Source organism: Scleropages formosus, chromosome 1, assembly GCF_900964775.1.
Source record: "Scleropages formosus chromosome 1, fSclFor1.1, whole genome shotgun sequence".
Lineage (NCBI taxonomy): Eukaryota > Metazoa > Chordata > Actinopteri > Osteoglossiformes > Osteoglossidae > Scleropages > Scleropages formosus.
In genome coordinates, this window is record NC_041806.1 from 7,537,955 (window position 1) to 7,553,880 (window position 15,926).

Consider the following 15,926-nt stretch of genomic DNA (forward strand, 5'->3'; position numbering starts at 1 on the left):
TATATCAAAGCTGTATATTTTCTACATAGAATTGCAGTATAAACTGTTTGTTCAGTGTAACTCAACTGTAACTTGTATACATTTGTATGTTTTAATTATGGAGATGCAGCTATCATTTCAAATAAATTTTATCCTTTGTTGTATTATTTTGGCTTTTTATTATCATGAAAAAAGCCTTATTTACTTCCTGCCAGAGATGCTTGCAGAAATGGTCTATGACATGGAACATTCTTATCAAGAAAGGGAAAAAAATTAAAATGGCTTAAGTAAAAAGTATTGCTTACTTTGTCATTACATGTTTATATCACAATGTATAACAATTTAGTCTGATATATACACGTTTCGCATAATGCATTCATTTAGCCAAATTTTTAGTTTTTTAAAAGCGGTCAAATTACCATTATTTCTTAGCCATAAACATAATCAGTTCCAACAGTGAGAAATGTTACTTAATTTAAAAAACAAAAATGGTTCCTTCTAGCTTGTGCTTCAATGTTATATTTTCATTCATTCATTATAAATAAATAGTTTGTCCCAGTGCAAGGTGGTGGAGGTCTGGAGTTGATCCAAAAAGCATAGGACACTAAGCAGGGTACTCCATGGTTAGAGACATTTTGACAATGTGGCTTATACATCTAAAGACAGTTCCCAAAATCACTGCCTGTGTCTTTCACTCTGCAAAGCAAGCAGACACTCATTACACGTGCTCAGTAGCATATGTGTTTTCATCATGTGCATCATTAAGACTATTTAAGGATGTGAAATTGTATTAATTTTTATAAAAGTTGTTGCTTGTTCCCCATTGTGTGATTTAAATACCTGTTTTTACATTATTTCCTTAAGGATTTGAAGGACCCATGTTCAAAGTCCACCTCTTACCATAGTACCCTGTATAAATAGGTAAATGACCTTAAAGTTATAAGTCACTCAGCACAAATAGCAGGATGGCTGGTAGTGTAGTGGTTAAAGCTACTGCCTTCAGACCTAAAGGTTGCAGGTTTGATCCTCCCCTTCACTATTGTATCCTTGTGCATGGTACTTACCCTAAATTGCTCTGGTAAAATTACCCAGCTGTATAAAGGGGTAAATAATTGTAACCTCAACACTGTAAGTTGCTTTGGAGAAAAGCATCAGCTAAATGAGTGAGTATACAGTACTTCCATTTACTCATCTCATAAATAACAATGTTGTGTTCCTCTTCAGCAAATTCTCATTATGACTGACATAATTTCATCCAGAAAAGCAGCTCCTGGATTTTGTATTAATTTAAATGCAAAATCAAATGTATTTTTTATATATATATGACATAATAGATGTTTTATATTCAGTTACAGGAAAAATTATTTCTAGCTTGTCATCTAATGTTATATTTTCAATCATTATCAAGTTAACACTTTTACCACGCAAGATTGTAGTTGTCTGGATATTTGTATTTTAAACATAGTTTGATTGCTGTTTTAAGAATCAGCTATAGATTTTGCAAGGTGGGGAAACCCTGCCCTAGCAACAGAGAAAGTGGTGTCTAAAATTTATTTGATCATCTTTTTATCTTATTAAATCTTATTGTGTTTTGAAGAAAGATGATGTTTTAATCTATTTCCGGAGGACTTCTGCTTGAAACTGAAGTTTTTTGTATTGAAGAAGAGCTTCAATTGTGAATTCAATCATGTTTTCCTTTTTGTCAATTGAAAACATTGCTAAAATGCTCCTTTTTCCGCACCAACTTAAGTGTGGAACACAGATGTGTTTCACTGGGGGTTTTTAAATCATTAAAACCAGCTCCCTTTTATTCCTTTTAAACTGAGTTTGGGGGAGTACTGCTTACTGTACATACAGTGTGCGTCAACATCTCTTTTTAAACATTTCGGAATGTTCAAGAACGGTTTCGGTGTGGGCCTGTGGAAGAAGAGTTTCCGGTTCCGCTTCCGTCACCACAGACATGCGCAGCTGCGCCGGTAATATCGCGCGCTGAAGCTGCGCACGCTGCTGATGTAAGAAACGGGACGCAGAAGATTAGGGAAGCGCGAAACTCGGAGCGAAACGAAGAAAAAGCTCCTATACTCTGAGTAAACATGTCGGGAGATGAGGTGAGCGGATGGTTCTTACTTGCCCCTAGTTTCTTCGTCGTTGTACTACTGAAAATAAATATGTAAGAGTTCGTGCACCGTCAGTTTTGTGCCTCACACATGACTGGGCGGTGGACTCAGTAGTACTACAACCATGATTAGCATTACCATGCAGCTGGCTGCTGTGTCTGTGGTGTGGCAGTTATTTTCCCCAATCCTGTGTAACACCGAGGTTAGCCTGAACAAACCAGGAAGCAACAGAAAACTTACAAAAGACTGCAGATCATGTGAATGTGCAAACCCCAGTTTCTTTGAACTAGTTGAGTTAGTAGTTGCTTGGTTGAAGGTTCGAGTCCCACCTACTGTAGTACTACTAGTACCCTTGAGCAAGGGACCCATCCCAAATTGCTCTTGTAAAATTACCCAGCTGTATTATATGGGTCAACAATGTATGTAGATGAGCACTGTGTAGTCATTGTAGCATCAGTAAAAGAATAATGTAATGTCATGTTGCTTCATTTTGGATGGAGACAATTTAACGTGTGTCCGGCGAGGCGACGGCTCTCACCGCCACGCTTCCCGCTTCCCAGGGGTGCGTTCCTGTAACTAACTGTGTGCCTGGAGGACTGTCCGTTGCTCATCCCTTTTCTCCACTTTACTCTGCAGATGATATTTGACCCCACTATGACCAAGAAGAAAAAGAAGAAGAAGAAGCCCTTTATGTTGGAAGAGGATGGGAATGAAGTCGTCAGCGAGGACACCCCGCAGCCTGATGTCAGGGAGGCCGACCTCGATGGTGGCGAAGACCGAGAGCCTGATATGGAAGAGGAGGAAGGAAAGAAGAAAGGTGAGGACAAGAGTGCATAACTGCCTCGAATGTACATTATTAGTTTTTTTTTTTTTTTTTTTTTTACTGCAAATTAACTTTATGTTGCTCTTCAGGACTGTTAGCTACATCACAGTATTTACTTTACAGTTTTTGTGCTGTAACTGAACGGGGGTGGCCCAAGAAACCCCTAGAAGCCCTGTACAGCTGAACTTTCTTGTGTAATGGTGTGGTGTTTTGCATGCGATTCCTCAGAGCCTTCCGATGACCTGGACGACTTGAACTTTTTCAACCAGAAAAAGAAAAAAAAGAAAATAAAGAAAGTATTTGGTGACGATTTGGCAATAGAGGAGGGATTGAAGGTTAGTTTAAATTTCCAGGTGTGTGTAATCTGTCTTTAAACTTTTAATCTTTTTTAATCAAGGGTATTTCATAGTGGTAATAAAATATAGGAGAGAAACTCTTCTTATACTTTACATCGTGAGCAAATCTTTATCAGAAACAATACATTGTAGTTTAGCTGATGCTTTTCTCCAAAGGGTCTACTTACGATGCTTTACAGTCTATACAGCTGGGTAACTTTTACTGGAGCAAAGTAGGGTACATAATAAGCAGCACCTCTAACCACTTTACTGTCACCCCTGCTTAAGTTCCTACATTATTAAAGTGCCTTTTGTCTATGTTAAATAAGCAGTTTAGAGTGGTGTTATGTGCCAAGATACCTGCATATGGCATGTAATGCTTCTGGTGAACAACATTACTTTTATGCCCATAGGACATGAAAATTGATGGGGATCAGACAGAGCCAACAGAAACGGATGACATAGACCTCGTGCTGCCGACCAAGAAGAACAAGAGGGTTGAATTTAAAGAGGTCAATTTGCTAGAAAAGGATGAGGGTATGTTTCCTCCATTTAGCTAAGCTTATGCACAATAAAGACATAAGTGCTGTTGAGTTCATTCACTTGAGCTTTCTGGACTTGTTTTCATAGGTTATCTGTGAAAATGACACGTCTTCTGTCATAAAGAACAATGAAATTGGTACTCTTAAAGTGTTATTAGGATTCATTTTGTGGTTCTCTCTATATTCTAGTGCAGAAGGACTGGCAGGCAGTTACCTATCTGATCTTATGAGGAACTCGGGACGACTTCGCAATCCCACTAGTTGCTATGGGAGATATCTGTACTTTGTCACCCAGACAAATCTTGTGTATTGGGTGATAGTAGTATTCTGCAAAACAGCAGGAAGTTTGATTACAGCATTTGTTGAATTATATAAATAGCTGAATTTGAAATTGAATTCAATCTCTAGTAGATGCATAATTTTTGCCATAACTTGATGCCTCTGCATTTGACTGATTAGGACAACAAATTCTTAATTTCTGTCAGTCAGCTTTGTAAGAGATTACTGTGAATTTGAAAAAAGCTAAAATGCATGTGACGCAGCAGGAGTTTGATGACCACCTTGTAACTGTCAGACCAGGTTACTATATATTTTGTGTTACTTAGATTCATTTACTTTGTTCTGCCTGGAATTATCAGAATTGACTGAAGCCATAACCAGTATGATCAGTGTATCAGTCCAACCAGAACTTCATTCCCCCAGCACTTGAAAATGATCAAAGTAAAAGCAATGATGGAATCACGTTTGGCACACCAGCTGGACCCGCTTGGGCAGGAAGCGAGAGGGACTATACTTATGATGAGGTACAGTATGCGTTATATATGACATTTAGAAGTCTCTCTTTACATGTTACCACTAACACATTCATGCACAGTTGTACATCTCGTAAACTGTACACATTAGTGTTGGGATACAAATTAAGCTGTAAGTTTCATTGCAATCATCCGTGTTCAGGAAAGAACCCAAGGTTCAGAAGAGAACAAACCTGCTTGTCCCTCCTTGTCTCCACAGCTACTGGTCCGTGTATTTAACATCATGCGGGAGAAGAACCCTGACATGGTGGCTGGAGAGAAGAGGAAGTTTGTCATGAAGCCACCACAGGTGGTTAGAGTTGGCACCAAGAAGACATCATTTGTCAACTTTACAGATATTGTTAAACTGTGAGTATGTTGATTTTGATTTTGACAAGGTTGTGGCGCATTAACTATTTTCCTGTTGTTGTGTTGCATGTTGCTGTGCTACATATGGGATAATAACTGACTTTTGTTTCTAGATTGCATCGTCAGCCAAAGCATCTGCTCGCCTTCTTGCTAGCAGAGTTGGGAACAAGGTAATCAAGATAAATGGAACTTTCAGGTTTTTACTGTTAGGTCTATTTTGCACATTGTGAACACCTATCTTGCATTTTCATTTGATGAAAAGCAAATCTGGAATTGAGGAAAGTTAAAATGTGTAGTAAAATAACTTTTACCTCATGGTGTGCTGTGACACAAACAAAAGCAGAATGTTTGAACAAAAAAGACCCACGAGTGATGTTTTCAGAAAGAGATTCTGACCCACCTGTAATATGCGCCTTCATTCTCCATGACAAGCATCATCCATTGTCCTCTCTGCTCACAGTGGCTCCATTGATGGAAACAACCAGCTTGTTATCAAAGGAAGGTTCCAGCAGAAACAGATAGAAAATGTCCTGCGAAGATACATCAGTATGTTTACAAATTTATTTTCTTTTAATATGTGAACAAAGTACATTTCAGGTGTCGCACATTTTGATATTTCTCTTGTGCTCTGCAGAGGAATATGTGACTTGCCACACCTGCCGCTCACCAGACACCATCCTGCAGAAAGATACCCGGCTCTACTTCTTGCAGTGCGAGACGTGCCACTCGCGTTGTTCTGTTGCCAGCATCAAAACTGGTTTCCAGGCTGTCACAGGCAAGAGGGCTCAGCTCCGTGCCAAGGCCAACTAGCCCCCCTTTTTACTTCATTGCCTGGGGTTGACTTCGCCTGGCTATCTGGACTCTGAACTTTGGCTGGATTTACTATATGTGCCTGTTAATGAAATGCATATATTCACCACATATCACAGAAGCTGGATGAACATGATCTCCAGCTGTTGTGTTGTGCCATTTGGACTTTACTATTTGAAGCTCCTTCAGATTTGCCATCTTGGGTTCTCCTTCTTCCGTTTTGCTTCTTCCTCCAACTCGCGTTTCTTCCAGTGAAGCCAAAAAGTCTGATTATTAAAAATCACATTTATTGATACAATACAATATTCACATCACTGTTTTTGCTGTTGAAAAATTACATTTCAGTTTGGTGAAAAGGGCTGACTGTGGCAATAAGCTACAGTATAAACAAATGCATTCCTAAAAATGACAGAAGCACTGGAAATGAACTGCAAATATTTTGACATTAAAAAGATATTGCAGATTTTAATTAAAAGGTGTGATGTCTTTTTTTTTTTTTTTTTTTTCCTCCCCCTCTCCAACAAAGATATTCAGATGTTTTGCTCTTAGAATTTGTAGAACCTGTACTGTTTTGAATGGGCATAAGTCGGTGTGGATTACCACACATTAACCCAGCATTCTCACCGCTTGATGACTGGCATAAATAGAGAGGCTTGCAACTGTGTATCTTGCATTTAACTCAAGTGTGAACAGGGGGAAAACTCAGTATGTGTTTTATATTGAAGACAGTATTGAAATGTTTAGGTGCCTACAAAAAAATGTGACAGGATATATGGCCCAATCAAATGTAGGGCAGTGAACATTGTCATGGTAGCACAGCGAGTCGTGGTGCGTGGGGACATGAGTTCGATCCCTGCTTAGTGTGTGTGGAGTTTGCATGTTCTCCCTGTGTCTGTGGGTTTCCCACATGTGCTCTGGTTTCCTCCCACAGTTCAAAGACATGCTGTTCAGGCTCACTTATAGTGTGTGAGTGACAGAGAGAGAGTGTCCCACTGATGTACGGATGAGTGACCCAGTGTAAGTAGTGTATCTTGCAGTGTAAAGTCACCTTGGTGAATAAGGTGTGTGGGCTGATAACACTACATAGAGCTCATTGGAAGTAAGTTTAGAAAAATGCATCTGCTAAGTAAATAAATGTAAATAAGTATACAGAGAATTCAGAAATTGCTTTGCACAGGCTTTGTACTGAAGTGTTTTTAAAAAAAAAAAAAATGCCAGTGTTGGTGTCCACTTTATTTCCTACATGGCAAAAAAACATGCTGCTTAAAAAATAAAATTGTGTGAAATTTCTTCATTTAAAGGCATTAAGATTGTTCTTAACATTGATATGAACTAAGAAATGTACTGGTTATACAGCCTCGCTGCTGACACTAGTATCCACTGCTGGTGAATTGTAAATAGGACAATGTAGTAGCATAGTGGTTAGAAGTGCTAAGTTCAAATCTCACCTCCAAGTGTAGTACTCTTGAGGAAGGTATTTACCATAAATTGCTCTAAAAATTACCCAGCTGTATAAAATGGGTAAATAGTTATATAAGTACCTTACCATTGTGGCTTTTTTGGAGAAAAGTGTACGTACACTTAATAAAATACCCCTGACTGACACTCCCTGAACTAATAGTGTAAGAATACCCTGCTGTGCACCGTAATAATTAATAATGAAATGAATAAAAGTAATACCGTTCATGTAATTGATGTACATGGCGTGCGAATAGAAGGAGGGGGCGGGGTTATAGGGGGCGGAAGTGTCGGTAGAAGCGGAAGTGGAACTGCCTTAGAACATCCCGAGCGAGAAGAGACGGAGGACAGAGGTGGCTGTCGTGCATCGTTTGCAGATAAATTTACACAAGAAATGTGAGTTTCATCGCCAGTAATTCTCTCCTGCCACGTCTTATGTCTGGTAGTTTAGGTTTTATGCGTCATGATTCGAAATTATCCCTTGTGACCGTGGCCTTCCGACGGCTTTTTAGGCAGACAGAGAGCAAGGACTCGGCTTGCTAAGCTAACGAGCGATAGCTAAGCTACCAGCAGTGACTTAGGCCGTATGATGAATCGCCCATTCTGAGTACTGTACATAAAAACAATACTTCGGCTGTGGGGAAAAAAATAAACCCGACAGGTTCCGTCAGACAATGAAATGAGTATAAGAACCATAATGTGACATCTTTCGTGGTTTTATTTGTGCTACCGTGCCACTTTTTCCTCGCAGCGTTGTGGGGAGATTACGAACGAGCAGACGGCTCCGATGTGATCTGACGCGGTGGGACTGATATTCCCGCGGCCCCGAGACACCAGCGCTTCGTTCGGAAGACCTGGTTATAGTACTGATCAGACTACCTGATACTGGTGAGGATTTGTCGGGCTTCGTTGTGACTGGCTACGGGAAAGCCAAGGGGCCAGGCCTCGGCGACCCACGTCACGGACGGCACGCACGGTCGTGTTTCCGATCCGGTTGCTACAGAAGCGTCGATGGGCCCCTCCTCGAGCCGCCCCCGTTGTCCGAGGCTTGGGTCGATACGGAGGGACCGGGTTCAGATCGTGTTGTGGGAGCTCCTCCGAGGAAGGCTCGAGTAACCTGTGAGCCAGCATGTGTACACAGAGAAAATAGAGGAAATGGAGTTTGTGCGGAGAGCTGCGGTGTCGAACCCGAGTGTCAGTGTGTGATGGTCGGCGAAGCTCCAGTGTCCCAGCTGTTTACTTTAACGGGCCATGCTAGTGTTTTTCTTATTAGTAATCCATTATATTAGTGTTTGTTTATCTGAGCCATCTCACAATGTGAATGTTAGATAAGCACCTTTTCCACCTGCAGTTCTTTGATTAAGGGTACAACTGCAGGAGTGGGATTTGAACTGGGAACCTTCAGAGTGCAAGGCTCTAGCTAGGGCTCTACCTTCTGCCCTGTGACTAGTGTTAAACTGTAATGTGCTGGAGTCTTATGTAAGATGGCTAGTAGAGTAGTGGTTAGAGCTGCTGCTTCTGGGCTCAAGTATCACAGGTTTGAATCCCACCCACCTCTGGCTGTAGTACCTTTGAGCAAAGTACTTACCCTAAATTGCTCCAGTGAAATTATTCAGCTGTATAAATGGCTAAATAATTAGGTAGGGTTAGCACTAAGTCACTTTGGAGAAAGGAATCTGCTAAATTAATAAATGTAAGACCAAATTTTGGTGAAGCATTGAAGTTTGTCAAAAAAAAAGGTGAGTCAGTTAACTTTTTTTTTTTTTTTTTTTTTTTTTTTTTTTAAATGAACCATTAGTGAGTCAGCCCATCTAGATGAACTCGAAAGATCCTTGAGTTGCGTTGGATACATGTGCCTGTGTGTTTAGTTTATTACTTTTCAGCCATGTCAGATCTCATGTGATCATGTACCTGTGTGAACAGATTTTAATATCCTGGCTGCTTTACTGATCATATAAAAATATAAATGCAAGAATAATTGTGAAAGCAGTTTAACTTAGAATTTGTTGCGTGATTTTTTTTTTTTTTTTTTTTGGTAACTGGTAGGGAGAATGTTTTCCAGGGTACATCTTTAATGTTGCACAGAGAGGCAGCTATTTCATTATAATGACTGTGAAAATAGGTAGTGATGATTACTCACAATAAACCATCCATCATCAGTTTATGTATTTTTTTCCATAATTGAAAATGTTGTAATTGTAACTTCAGCAAAATGTTGCAACTTTGTGTAAAAAAAAAAAAAAAAAAAAAAACTTTTTCCGAGTTCTTCTTCTTGTGATTCCCCCCCCCAAATACAATTTGTAATTTCCAAACAATGAATGTATAATTTTGTCTCTGCTTTTGCCATTCACTCAGTGTGAAGATGGACAAAATTGACCTGGTGCAGAAAGCTAAGCTGTCAGAGCAGGCGGAACGCTATGATGACATGGCATCGGCGATGAAGGCCGTGACGGAGCAGGGCCACGAGCTTTCCAACGAAGAGCGCAACCTGTTGTCTGTGGCCTACAAGAACGTAGTGGGTGCCCGGCGCTCTTCCTGGCGTGTCATCTCCAGCATTGAGCAGAAGACGGAGGGCAGTGAGAAGAAGCAGCAGATGGCACGCGAGTACCGTGAGAAAATCGAGACAGAGCTGCAGGAGATTTGCAATGATGTACTGGTGAGGTGAAAGACACTGCAGAGCCGTGTGAAAATTTCCTTGTATGAAATGTGGTAGGAAAAAAGTCGGTCACTTTTGGAGTCTCAAATATAATGTTACTTGTTCAAGTAGCATTCTGTTTTTACGGTCTTTTTATTTTTAATTGCTCTGATTATTTGGATTTCCGGAATAAATTGTGTTGCACATTCATTTAAATGGGAGGAAGGAACCAGTGTCTGCCTGTCTTAATCTTCCCTAGGGTCTTCTTGACAAATACCTAATTCCCAACGCAAGCCAGGCAGAAAGCAAGGTCTTCTACCTGAAAATGAAAGGGGACTACTACAGATACCTTTCTGAAGTGGCATCCGGAGACTCCAAGAAGAGTTAGTATATATACTTAACGTATAGAAGAGCATTTATAAATGGTGTCTGCATTAAATGTAAAGTAAATGCAAATTAATGTTTCTGACAAGGTATGGGCCTTCTCAGTCATCACCTTAAGTTGAATAGCTGCAAGATTTTAATAATTAGTTTTAAATTTGTTTTTATGTTGGTACAAGGTTTTTATAATGTGGTGGACATTGTTGCCCCTGAGAATTCGGAAACTAAGATTTAAAAAAAAAAAAAAAAAAAAAATCTCTACAATTGTTTCCACTATAGCTACAGTGGACAACTCGCAGAAGGCATACCAAGAGGCTTTTGAAATTAGCAAGAAGGAGATGCAGCCAACACATCCCATCAGACTTGGCCTGGCTCTCAACTTCTCTGTGTTCTACTATGAAATCCTTGGGTCTCCTGATCAGGCTTGTACTCTGGCAAAAACGGTGAGCTATAAGTGTTTGAGAGAGTGTAGTTTTATCAGTAGGGCTGCAGTCTACATGCCACCATCAAGAAATGTGAGTGATTTGCATTGACTGCAAAGCATATTCTTATTTGTCGAGTCATGTTTCATTGAGGGTCAGTTTTTTGCATTTGTCTTGAATTTTTTTTTTCCTTCCCACAGGCAATAAAACTGTTAAATTTGCATAATTTCTTATTACCAAAGTTATGGTATTGGGTGCCAGTCAGAAAATAAAGCATATTTCCAATTTTGTTTCAGGCATTTGATGAAGCAATCGCTGAACTTGACACTTTGAATGAGGACTCTTACAAAGACAGCACCCTGATCATGCAGCTACTAAGGGACAACCTCACTGTAAGTTTGATCTTGTTCAAACTGGAATAAGCAGAATGAGTACATTAGTGTTGCGTCACTCACTCAGTTATATTCTGTCTATTGAGGTATGTAAATGTTCTGTTTTTAAGGGTAACCATTTTCATAGTTGTGTAAGAATTGTTCCTGTAACCAGTAAGGTGTAACTTGAGGTTTGAATGCTGCTGTTGTGTGGCGGTTAGTCTCAAGTGTAAAACTTAATTTTGCGTGGTATAAGATACGTGGTTCCTTGACTTTAACATTTGTCATTATTAAAAAAGAAAACTATTAATTCTGTTATGTTTATGAATTACTCCTGGCGCATCTACTTCCATTGATGAGGGTGTGATTATTGTAGCAGAGCAGATGTACTGTTTCTTTTTTGGGTATTACCCATGCATAAGTGTATAATTATGCAGTATTCTTGTTTGCTGCAGGCTTAATTGATGGCCTGTAGTTACTGACACTTTATTAATAGAATTTTAGTGTTGAATAACATGTAAAAGTTGCTTTGTTTAATTGGTTATTGCTGGCAATTCCATACCTTTGCTTGTATTTGGTTGTTGTACATAATTATTTTACTAGGATTTATGATTCACTAATGCCATTTATCTGACTTGAATTTGCAACATTGAATTACAAACTCCTATTGATAGTGAGATTTGACTTTTTTTATAATGGAAGTGAATGTAAACTTATCTTTTGAGTGTTAAGAATTCAGTACTTGCCCCTCAGTTTACGAACCCAGTTCACACTGGAAGTTGATTTGTATCTGTTATGTCCAGCCAATACATCATTAATTTAATACATCGTAACTTCAGTTTATGAAGATTTTAAAAGATCTGAAAGTTAAAATGAAATAAACTGAAATGAATACTTTTTACTTATTTGGTTTCTGTCATCAGCTCATGCAATGCAGTCTGTCTCCCTCTATAGAGTAAAGGAAACGGTACACAAATACCATGAAGACTGCTGGTGCAGCTGGTAACAGTTGTTAGAGCTGCTGCTTTTTTTTTTGACCCAAAGGTCGCAAGTTCAAATCTCACCTCTAGCTGTAGTACCCTTAAGCAAGGTACCCACCCTAATTTGCTTCAGTAAAATTATCCGGTTATATAAATGGACAAATAAACAATGTAAGTTTCTTTGGAGAAAAGCATCATGAGTAAGTGTAAATGTGTTCCTCCTACGCATTAGGTAGCTGAGTAGTTCAATGCAGAATAGTGTAGGAAGAAGGAATTAGTGTTTGATCTTAAATACCAGCTGCATACCTTCTTTGCGAATGAGGACAGCAAAATTGGCCATGATGATAGAACCCATTGATCATATAAATGTGTAGTGTTTGTCTGCATCTTTTACTTTGAGTTAGCAGTCAAAAAAGCATAATGGCGTACCTCTATTTGCAGGGTACTTTCTGTAATGGTATAATGTAGCCATAAGGCCCTGCACAGCTCTATGAAACTGCCACCCACTACAAACAGCACTGTTGCTTCTATTGTGGGTTTTATTGCCTATTAATTGCAAAAAGCGGAATTTTAGGCCATTTTCTCTTTAGAACTGAAATTTCAAGAAATGAACCGGCGATGGCATGGTGGCACAGTGAGTAGTGCTGCTGTCTCACAGTGCCTGTGTGTTGCGAGAGGGTGCAAGTTCAATCCTTGCTCAGTCTTTGTGGAGTTTGCGTGTTCTCCCTCTGTCTACGTGGGTTTCCATCAGGTGCTCTGGTTTCCTCCCACAGTCTAAAGACATGCTATTCAGCTTCAGCCATAGTGTGTGAGTGACACTGTGTTCCACTGATGTGTGGATCAGTGACCCAGTGTAAGTAGTGTATCTAGCAGTGTAAGTTACCTTGGTGAATAAGGTGTGTGGGCTGATAACACTACATAGCTTAGTGGAAGTTGCTTTGGAGAAAGGTGTCTGCTAAATAGATAAATGTAAACCAGTGAAGACGATGAAATATAGTAAACCTGTAAATTTTTATCTTTGAAAATTTGCAAGTTGGATGTTTGTATGCGTTGCTTCATTAGTTTGTGAGATATAAATGTATCATGTAAGACAAGAGCTCAGAGACCTTTGAGCTCTTTACCTTCTCACCTTCAAGTTCCAGCAGAGCTTCAACCAGTTGCAAGGATGTATGTTTTATTTGAACTGTCTTTGACTTGAGCTACAATTTTTGTCTGTAATGTTTTGGATTCAAGAGGAATATGTTTCTTTAATTAAAAGATGCAATAGAGGTCTTTTTTTCTTTTCCTCCCCCGTCAGCTTTGGACATCGGAAAACCAGGGTGATGAAGGCGAGGCTGGTGAAGGGGAGAACTAAAGGCTGCACTGTTATCCGTACCCACTCTATCTTACACCACTCCTGCATCCCAGCTCCACCGCCCTGCCATTCTACTTCTGTATGACAAACAGCATGACATGTACCTGCCCTGTGGAGCACTCTGAGTGGAAAGGGGAATGTCCAGTCAGTTGGCCCACTTTTTTTTTTTTTTTTTTTTTTTTTTGGGGGGGGATTTAACACCTCTTTGAGTTGCAAGGCAATTTATTTTCAGTGTATTGGTTTTGTTTCCCAGTCATCTATCCATATTAAAATTTTGAAATGTTTTCCCTGACTGCTTGTGATTTTTTCACCCCATTTTGTTAATTTTTTGTTGTAATTTCTCATGGTATTTGCTGATTTTATTATAAGCTTATTAAACTGCCAGTTTATTTTCACCAAACACTGTGATGCTTAGTTCTGTATTTTGTTCCTTACATTTCACTGTTAAAATTGTTTTTGTATGTGCCCCTTTTCATTTTCTCATCCAGATATTTATCTAAGGTCCCGTTTTAGGGTAACAGTACAATTCTGCTGTGGATTCATACAGAAAATTCTAATGATGTATTGTGACACTGACTCTGAGTATGTTGTATAATTATGTTCATGGTTCATTTTTCAAAGTGCAGAAAGTAAAGAATGACCCTGTGTTTTACTAATCCATTTCTGTCCACCTGAAACATTCCATAAGAATGTAACATACCATGTTTAGCACTTCAACGTTTCTGTAATTTTCTATGGACCTTAAACACAGGTGCTGTTTAACATCAGTATAATATAAAGTTGTCATGTCTATATGCTAAATTGTAATTGCATTTAGAAGTTAAGATAGAGCTTAATTTTTCTGGTAGGAATTCGAAGTAACGTTTTAAACCTACAAGCTGTTTTCAATTAATCTAGCTCCTATTTTTCCTAAAGTCTGGGATTTTTAAATGTTGTATCAGAGCACAGCAGGTTTTTTTTATTATTATTCTAGATATCTTGGCAGAGCTTATCAGAAAAGTTGGCATAAGCTGTAAAAAAAATAAAAATTAAAAAAATCCACATTTGTGGTGTAGTTCAGTATATTTGATCAACTTTGCAAGAAAATGTAACATTACTATGAAAATAGAATCAAATACTGCATTCTGGATTTTTACATTGATGTAAATCTGACCAGAAGAAGGACTGAGCAGTTCAGTGTCACAATACTCAACCATCATAACATTCCACATAGGTGTAGAAGCCATCTGTATGTCTTGCTGAAGACAATGTTCCATGCACTGAGAAAAAAAATCCCCTGTTGCTGAACAAACGGCAGTTAATATTCTCCGCTTGATGAAAATGCAGTAGTGAATGTGGAACTAAGCCTGTCTGTATATCTGGCATCTCTTCCCTGCTCTGTTTTTACTCACCAGTATTCTGCCTAAAGATAGCTTCTGTGACGGTTTATCACCTAGTGCGCACGTGGTTGTGAAAATGTAGAGTAGCTTAAAAGATAAAAAATGATGAAAATTAAGTACATGGTTACTGACGTAATTATAGATTTGTGTATGTCTTTTATGACAGTTCAAGTTTCACCTTATATGTAATAGAAAAGTGTAAAAGATGATTTAAAATAAAACTTTTATCAGTTCAGCGTTTCTCTGAAATTCCGTTTTTTTTTTTTTCTTGTTCAGACTGAAATAAACCATGTTGGAAATGTACACACTTGTCGTTTTTCAGTTCGTACAGGAAGACTTCCGAGCCCTGTGTTGCTTTGGCGAAAAGCATCAGCCAAATGCATAGATGTAAATGAATATTTAATATGGTTTGGTCTGACAGGAATGTCAAGGAAATATTCAATTGTAAACACTCAATTTGAAAACTTTAGGTGTGGAAAGCAATGAAAATTTGTAGTATGAACCATGTAATTGATAAATTTAATGATAAAATTCCATTCATGTTTTTATCATAACCGAAAGTTTTTAAATGTGTTCTGTGAAGTCAACCAAATACACTATTTGTAGCATAGCATGGTATTTACATACTGCATCTTTATAAATACTATTTCCTCTTCACTGTTTAGCATTCATCTTTATAACCTGATTAAAGGAAAATGATTTTTTCACTGGCAAGAGTTTCTCTTTTCATAAATAGACCCGAATCAAAATTAGGCCAACTGGTGAAACATATTTTCCTCTTAGAAGTGTTACCTGTAATAATTAGTATTTAAATGGGAACTAACATTATACAAAATCTTGGAAGGATAGAGATCATTTTTTCAAGCCAACTTTAATGGTATTTCTGTTTGAGATGACACAACTCTCCTCCAAAAGTCATTCAAATATAATATTAATGATGAAAGAGAGAGTAGCTCTTTGTTCTTCTCTTGTGCAATATGGAAGTTCATATCTGCTTGGAGAAAAAAGAAGAGAAAGGTAACTGGAAGTAGTTGCAAGTTTCAAGTTTATTGTCATAGATACAAGTACCATGTACATGTATCATGAAAATCTTCCTGAATGCTTCTCCACAGGACAATAGGAATACTGCGCGATCAAAACAATGACAAACAAAACAGTGTCAATGACAGTAAATAACAAT

At 38.6% G+C, this 15,926-nt stretch overlaps 2 protein-coding genes across 3 annotated transcripts; both read left to right on the plus strand.

The window, feature by feature from the left end:
• The first annotated feature begins 1,941 nt into the window (after nucleotides 1-1,941).
• On the plus strand, nucleotides 1,942-6,211 carry LOC108930445 (eukaryotic translation initiation factor 2 subunit 2-like). The gene is made up of 9 exons (XM_018745684.2): nucleotides 1,942-2,087; nucleotides 2,733-2,913; nucleotides 3,148-3,254; nucleotides 3,668-3,791; nucleotides 4,499-4,599; nucleotides 4,808-4,956; nucleotides 5,070-5,126; nucleotides 5,417-5,502; nucleotides 5,591-6,211. The coding sequence occupies exons 1-9, from the start codon at nucleotides 2,073-2,075 to the stop codon at nucleotides 5,764-5,766; spliced, it is 996 nt and encodes a 331-aa protein (XP_018601200.1). The 5' UTR covers nucleotides 1,942-2,072; the 3' UTR covers nucleotides 5,767-6,211.
• Nucleotides 6,212-7,530: 1,319 nt separating this feature from the next.
• Nucleotides 7,531-15,077, plus strand: LOC108930462 (14-3-3 protein beta/alpha-A). Of its 2 annotated transcripts, XM_018745707.2 has the most exons (7): nucleotides 7,549-7,620; nucleotides 7,976-8,112; nucleotides 9,580-9,880; nucleotides 10,119-10,242; nucleotides 10,520-10,683; nucleotides 10,959-11,054; nucleotides 13,311-15,077. In XM_018745707.2, exons 3-7 carry the CDS (start codon nucleotides 9,587-9,589, stop codon nucleotides 13,365-13,367), a joined length of 735 nt encoding a protein of 244 aa, XP_018601223.1. In that variant the 5' UTR covers nucleotides 7,549-7,620; nucleotides 7,976-8,112; nucleotides 9,580-9,586; the 3' UTR covers nucleotides 13,368-15,077. The 2 variants fall into 2 exon arrangements, with proteins under 2 accessions (XP_018601222.1, XP_018601223.1); XM_018745706.2 differs by lacking the exon at nucleotides 7,976-8,112 and having other exon boundaries at nucleotides 7,531-7,620; nucleotides 13,311-15,076.
• Nucleotides 15,078-15,926: the final 849 nt, after the last annotated feature.

What these genes read in the sequence shown, in the direction of transcription:
- LOC108930462 (XM_018745706.2), top strand. Translation starts at nt 9,587, where the DNA reads ATGGACAAAATTGACCTGGTGCAGAAAGCTAAGCTGTCAGAGCAGGCG. An exon ending in AGATTTGCAATGATGTACTG is followed by an intron (nt 9,881 to 10,118) that starts GTGAGGTGAAAG and finishes AATCTTCCCTAG; the next exon opens with GGTCTTCTTGACAAATACCT. An exon ending in CTTGTACTCTGGCAAAAACG is followed by an intron (nt 10,684 to 10,958) that starts GTGAGCTATAAG and finishes ATTTTGTTTCAG; the next exon opens with GCATTTGATGAAGCAATCGC.
- LOC108930445 (XM_018745684.2), top strand. An exon ending in GGAGGAAGGAAAGAAGAAAG is followed by an intron (nt 2,914 to 3,147) that starts GTGAGGACAAGA and finishes GCGATTCCTCAG; the next exon opens with AGCCTTCCGATGACCTGGAC. An exon ending in TTTACAGATATTGTTAAACT is followed by an intron (nt 4,957 to 5,069) that starts GTGAGTATGTTG and finishes TTTTGTTTCTAG; the next exon opens with ATTGCATCGTCAGCCAAAGC.